General features: G+C 37.8%; 1 protein-coding gene across 2 annotated transcripts in view; it reads right to left on the reverse strand.

Annotated features, from left to right (window-relative positions):
* The window catches only part of LOC113808341 (macrophage mannose receptor 1-like), a 6,868-nt gene extending 3,648 nt beyond the window's left edge, over positions 1 to 3,220 (reverse strand). The window contains exons 1-4 of one of the 2 annotated variants that reach the window (XM_070114821.1): positions 3,123 to 3,220; positions 1,301 to 1,357; positions 866 to 1,129; positions 432 to 680 (exon numbers count right to left, since the gene is read on the reverse strand). In XM_070114821.1, the coding sequence (XP_069970922.1) occupies positions 432 to 680; positions 866 to 1,129; positions 1,301 to 1,346 (559 nt within the window). In that variant the 5' untranslated portion in view covers positions 1,347 to 1,357; positions 3,123 to 3,220. Of the gene's footprint in view, positions 1 to 431; positions 681 to 865; positions 1,130 to 1,300; positions 1,358 to 2,618; positions 2,728 to 3,122 lie in introns of those variants that run through there. The other variant, XM_070114819.1, reaches the window with a different exon arrangement.
* Between the last annotated feature and the right edge of the window lie 4,280 nt (positions 3,221 to 7,500).

Raw genomic sequence — 7,500 nt, forward strand, 5'->3', positions numbered from 1 at the left:
ATATATATATATATTATATATATATATTATATACATACATATGTTACTCACACGCGCAAGTACCAGAAGTGTTTACAGATTTTTTCGCCGTGTCGATTCACTTTAACATTTCCATATGGTGAAAATTTCTTTCTCTCTCTATATATGCATATATATTTTCCCATGTATGTATAACTTATACACACTTACACACATACACAAATATATGTATATAAATGTGTATGTGTGTATACATATAGATATGTACATACATACATACATACATATATATATATATATATATATATATATATATATATATATATATATATATATATATATATATGTATATATATGTATGTATGTGCACACATGCTAATAAAAATTGTATACATATCAGCTATTCACTTCAGTAACTCCGAGAGATTTTTTTTTTTTTAATTCCAACTCACTCTTTTGGATGGTGGCTTCACATATGAAGTTTATTATGGCAGAACTAGATGCGTCATTCATATAGAGGAACCACGATGATGAAAGGCACAAATAGTGTTCGTTCTCATGTGCGTTATCAGGCTGCTGCCCATTTGGAAAAGCGGCCCAGAAGGGGGTTCCCAAGGGCACGGCTTCTCCTGACGACGTCACCCAGACGCCCTCTGCTGCCTCGTCGCTTCCGTCCAACCAGAAACTTGTGCCGGATAAACCTTTATAACAATTAAGAAGACCAAAATAGCATAGATTAGCGGAATAGATGAGAATGATATGCATGATTAACCTACTTGGGTAGAGCAACAAAGACAACGGATTCAACACCTTAATGATCGACTGTATTGGATAATCTGTACCCATTGGATAATTGAAAAAGTACGAACGCTGGTGTACTTCCCACCGTTGGCATGGATGTAGTCAATTGTATTCTTGAAGTCCGTGGCCGTGGTGATGGCAGCCAGTTCCCCTTTGGCAGCATGGCAGAACTGTCTCGCTTCCCCATAGGGTTCGGCAACAAAGGTCACGAACAAGAGGCATTTGTCGCCCACGAGGGAGTAGCCTCCGGGGCAGTCTTGCTCCGGAGGCGTCGAAGTAGTTGTAACGACTTCAGCTTGGAATGATTCCAACTTGGTTCGATTCCAGGTAACTCGCCCTTCTACTTTCCCTGTAAAATGAGCATTGTCTGTAACCCTCATGTGGATTATCACAGCTTATACTCGAACAAAGGACTATTTGTAGTGACAAATACCTGGACAAGCTAATTATCTTCATAAGCATCTGTTTCAGCAATACATAGATATACATTTGAAAAAAATAGATCAGACATAGTCCATACCTGCGAACAGAGCACAGGTAAAAATCAAAGGAAGGTATGACATCATCTTGAGATTATCTGGGGGGGGGGAGGAAAAATTTGAATATTAGTTTTTCATTTACTTTCATTTCTGTCTATTCATATACTTGATTATCCATATATAAAATTACATATACATTATCTTATTCATATACTAATGTATTTAAAATATTTCCCAATCTATTTTTGTTCGTTTTTCTTAATCCTTATTTACATCTGTAAATCTTATTGTTATTATATATTGCACATGTGTTACGTCTGTTCGTATACTACACATGACTTCAAATTCCTAAAATATATTACATGTGACTGCGGACCTGGAATATCTTACTTCCAAAATCGTATATCAGTACTACATTTTATATGAGTGGAGTTTATATCGCTTCATTTTGATCTAAACTTTGGTAAAATTGACAATATAAACAATAAAGAACGACACACGCGCACATCAGCATAAAGACATCAATAGAACTATCAAGTAGATTTTCATTATCATTAAATTTTTTATTAGCATTTCTATTATTGTCATTAATAATATTAACATCATTATTATTACTATTTTAATTAGTATCATCATTATTACTATATATCTTACAATGCTGCTCATGTTTCGTTTGGTCATTCGCATGATGCGCCTAAAACATCATGTGAATGCGAGGCAAGTACGCACTGCACAGAAGTAGTTAGACCGCCAGTTCATACACATCTATTATTTACACTACTATCCGAGGGGGGAGGTTAAGAAGGAAGGTAGGATGGGTAGGGGAAAGGAAAGGAGAGGAAGAAGGGAGGGACTTAAAGAAAAAAGGAGAGAGAAGGAGGAACTAAAAGAGAAAAAAACGCAGAAGGGGCATAATGAGTAAAGGGAGTGGGGAAAAGGAAAGCGAGAGGAGAGAGGAAGGGGAAGATAAGGGAAGATCATTGAAAAAGGGGGATGCGGGAATGAAGGAAGGGGATAAGGGAGCCAAGGAAGTGAGGAAGGTAAAAGAGGAAAGGAGGGAGGTGGGAGGGAAACATGGGAACATGTAGGACTTAAAATAGGAGAGGAATAAATTTAAGGAATGTTTGGGAGAGGAAAAGACAGTGCGAGAAAGGGAATGACAGGAGCAGAGAAGAAAAAGGAAAAGGGAGAGAGAAGAAAAAGGAAAAGGGAGAGAAGGGGCGGGAGGAAGGAGGAGGGTTAAAAGAGGAGGGAAGGGAAGCGGAAAAAATAGAGATACGAAGGAAAAGGTGGAGGAAGAATGAAGAGAAAGGCGGAGAGGGAGAAGTGAGCCCCCAATGACCTCAATACCCCTCTTACTTTGAAAATAACTCAAGTAAACCTGCGGTGTGTTTTGACAGGCAACAAGAGTCAGGGTAAGACAGTTAAGTGAGTCCGTTCCTTCCCGAACCATATTCAAAGGGCGTTGATAAGTAAGTGACAAGTTCATAAAACTGACAAAGAACATCGTATAAAGACTATAATCGTATATTTTATATCATTTATTGCACTGGGAACAATGGTTTGTGTGTATTGAAATGACTAACCATTATTGCTTGCTTAAACAGCTCTTCTTCTTCCACCAGTTCTTGTTATTTTCATTGCTATTATTACTTAATTCAATTATTCTTCAAAACTGACCGCTTACACACACTATGATTACACATCGACTTCTTACGCATAAGCTACTTAGAAACCACTTACACACAGGCTCCTTCCACACAGAATATTTACACAAAGGCTAAGTGGACAGCTTCACACAGACCACTTACAGGCTACTTACAAACTACTGACACATACTCTACTTACACTCATACCACTTACCTTACTCTAGCCTATATAAGTGAATATCTAGCAGTGCAGTGTAGCAGCCTTTTGAAGTCCCCTTTTATGCGTTATCAAGTAGTGCGCTTATCAGATATTTACATGTAAGCAAATGACGACTTTTATCTTGATTATTTAAATGAAAGGATGGGAAAAAAAGAGAAAACATGTGGTGCATTTCACATAACTTTAGCTGTTGCATTTTCCTGTGGGATTGTAAGAAAGTAATTGCGGGGGTAATTATTAGAAATGTTGAATAATTTCGGTGATAATGATGATAATAATGAGGATGGCAATAATAATAAGAATGATAAAAATAAGTAATGATAATAACAGCAACAACAGTATGTTGGCTCATAATTTGGATTTATTTCAAATGCTTTATCCCACATGTCTTGTCCTATCAATGTTTTCTGAAAAAAACTATATTAATATCAAATTTATTCTCTAGCTTCCGCTTCCTCACATTATTTTTTCTATACACAAAAAAACGGTATACCCACAACATATATTTTACCATCATCAATAGTAAAATAATCTTTATTAGTGAAAACTGATGCTTCTTCCTTAAGTTCCCCTTCACATCTAGGGTAAAAGATTCACTGCTTTTCAGGGGGTTCTTGAAAATATCCTTATCAAAAGTAATACCCATGGTATTTCCAATGGTCTCAGCCGTTAAGAAAAAAAATACTACTTAATTAAACGTCGAACTTAATATCATCACTCTTATACATTAAATTTTACTAGTATTACATCTTCCCTGTTTTTCCACTGGTCTCAATTCCTCCAACAGCTCTCCTCTTTCTAGAAGCTGATTCCTCCAGGTGACGCTCCCTCTTCTCCGTCACTGGAGTCTGCGGCGGCGGTTCCCGGGGCACGACGAAGGCCGTGTGGATTCACCGAGCGGATGACCTCTTCTGCCTGAATCTGGGCGAGCAATAGGAACCCAAGGTATCTGGAAGGGAGCTAGCGTCATCCCCATTGAGCTCTGTGCTAACACGTCACGGAATATGATTTTTTCCTGTTTGTTTTGCAAGCTTCATTATAATAAGAAAGATTCGCTTGCTCAAACAAAAGTGTGGATTTTTTGTTGCACTCCTTATACTGGTAATGATGATGAATAAAAGATAAAAAGCAATCCGTAATTGAAAACAATTTCTGTGTCCTGATTGGCTGGCTATGGTGCCACTTGCGTGGCGTCACAGCTCTGCCCATTTTGATAGGTCACGTAAGGCGGGAAAGCGCGGAATATTCATATATATATATATATATATATATATATATATATATATATATATATATATATATATATATATATATATAAATGTCAACATGTATATATTTATTTATATATATTCATGTATATAATGACATATATATATATATATATATATATATATATATATATATATATATATATATATATATGTATGTATGTATGTATATATATTCATATATATAATGACATATATATATATATATATATATATATATATATATATATATATATATATATATATATGTGTGTGTGTGTGTGTGTGTGTGTGTGTGTGTGTGTGTGTGTGTGTGTGTGTGTGTGTGTGTGTGTGTGTATGTCATAAATACATGTTAGTTCATCTTCCCCACGTAGAACTATAACTAAATATTTTCTTATAATTCCCTCCTTATATACTTCCTCTCAAGGGGGGGGGGGGGGTAAAGCTACCTTAGGTAGCGGGTTCTAAGAACCGAGCAGGTACAGTGGACTCAGTCAGAATATTAGTGAAATGGATCAACCGAGTAGTGAACTTTTACGAGAACTATCTAGATCACCCAAGACACAGACACACAATGCAGGGACAAGGATGGCTAACAACAGTAAGGACTCATCTACCACAACTGATAAAATCACTGTCGAGCCTAAGACGATACGGAAAGACAGCCTAAAACGACCTAAGAAGACTCCTCATGAATCTGAACATGGAGAACATTCCCGAACCATTGTACCTACTCCACCCTCACGTTCTCCTTCACCTCTCCTCGAGTTACCTGACAGTGACTCTGATAACCTCTGCATCGAGACAGATTCGCCAACAGTTCCTAGACATAATCATCCAGCGGAGCCAGACGTACTCGCTATCTCCAGTGAGGATGAAAAAACCTCCAAATGTTGAACTACTACAAAATCAGAGGAGAAAGCATAGTGCAAGACCTAACAGTGATCATGATGCTAGATCCAGGAGAAAGCTGATTACTGTTAGAGGATCGTAATTGGCTGGATCGTACAGGTGTAGTCTGTCCGCCATGTCGTCCAGTTGCCATCCCCCCCTCCCCTCCCCCGAAACTGGACTCTCTCATCCGATATTTTGTGCCTGTTTCAATCCTTCTCCAGTATCCGAGGTTCCGTGGGTCTGTGTGCCATGGAGGGCTTTCTCCAATAAATGGCTGGATGTTCTCGTTCCAGTAGTTGTCTCTAGGTTGATAGTGCTTGGGTTCATAGTCTGGGTCGAGTTCAAAGACGTTGTCCCACAATTCGTATAACTTTCCGGTATTTGAGGGTTCTGAAAAAAATCACAATTATTTTTCTGATTTCCTCATTCCGCTTCCTCAGCATGAAATATGTTTAGTATTTATTCCTTTATCATTTCCTCTACATAAAATATCTCTAGTATGCCTTAATCACTTCCTCACATACCTTTCTCTGCTTCTAAGTCGATCTGATGTATAAGTTCCTTGATAGTGTTTGTATTTTCCATCACAAGTTTTTACACACGGGCTTCACAAGGGGAAAATTTCATGTTGGTTCACCTTCCCCACGAAGAACTAGAACTAAATATTTTTCTTATAATTCCCTCCTTATATACTTCCTCTCAAGGGGGGGGGGGTAAAGGGTTCTAAGAACCCGGTACCTAAGGTGTATATATATACATATATATATATATATATATATATATATATATATATATATATATATATATATATATATATATATATATATATATATATGAATAATCCGCGCTTTCCCGCCTTACGTGACCTATCAAAATGGGCAGAGCTGTGACGCCACGCGAGTGGCACCATAGCTAGCCAATCAGGACACAGAAATTGTTTTCAATTATGGATTGCTTTCTATTTTTTGTTCATCATCATTGCCAGTATAGGGAGTGCAACAAAATAGCCACACTTTTGTTTGAGCACGCGATTCTTTTTTATTATAATGAAGCTTGCAAAACAAACAGGAAAAAAATCATTTTCCGTGAAGTGTTAGCACAGAGCTCCTTGAAGGCCAAAGTCCCCCAGGCCACACAGACCCAAGAAACATCGGGCACCACAGAAAGCGACCCAGAGGAACACCAGATTTCGAAAAGATCACAAGTGAGAATCCAGCACAGGGGACGACGGAAACTGGACGAGATACCAGACAGACTACACCTATACGATCCAGTAAATCACGATCCCCAGACTGTGATATCATTCTTGATCCGGTTAGCAGGACAACAACACCGAGCAGGTACAGTGGATACAGTGAGACTAATAGTGGATAAACAGGGTAATGAACTTCTACCAGAATTATTTGGAGAATCCAGTTCATGGGAGTACAACCCGAGGGAGAGATTGGATAGCAATAGTGCAGCACAACCTACCAAGTCTGATAGAGAAATTGCCAAATCTAAGGAATTGCGGGAATTCACTGGAAGGATGGGAAGACAGCCTGGATCACATTTAAAGAGTATGGACAAACCCAAGAGAGAGGACAAAATACGGATTATGGTGGAAACTGGACCACTTGGACAATCAAATAGGAGTGAAACAAATACCAACGGAAAAGCCAGTGGTACCAAAAAAGACCAGACCCAAAGAAGAATAAGGGAACTCCAGTGGCAAAGAGAACTCGACTACAGGAAAACAGAAAAAATCAACAACAAGAAGTTCTTAAATTTATTATTGCAAACGCCAACTTAGTTGGCGGTCCCTAATGGGGGAGAGAGCCATATATATATCTAAATACATTTATGTATATGTACCTGTGTGAGAACACACACACAAACAAATACACGCACACAAACACGAATATACCCACCCACAGTAAAGCCCACTGCAATTCCTACACAAACCAACCCCCAACGATGACTTTGAACAACCAAGAGAAGATCCAAGAGAGGGAAATAAGCAACATATGATGACTTTCGGGAAAGTCATTCGCGGAATATATATCGGCCCAGGTTTCTTCATTATCATTATCATCATTGTATCACCATTGCTGTTGTTTCGTTTGTTATCACCATTATTGTTAATATCATTGATTATAATATCATCATTTTTATCATCACAATTAATACCTAACCAAGATTCATTTATGCTAAAGTAAAATCAGTTCATTTGACAAAAATAATTTAGA

This window comes from Penaeus vannamei, chromosome 36 (assembly GCF_042767895.1).
Source record: "Penaeus vannamei isolate JL-2024 chromosome 36, ASM4276789v1, whole genome shotgun sequence".
Taxonomy (NCBI): Eukaryota; Metazoa; Arthropoda; class Malacostraca; order Decapoda; family Penaeidae; genus Penaeus; species Penaeus vannamei.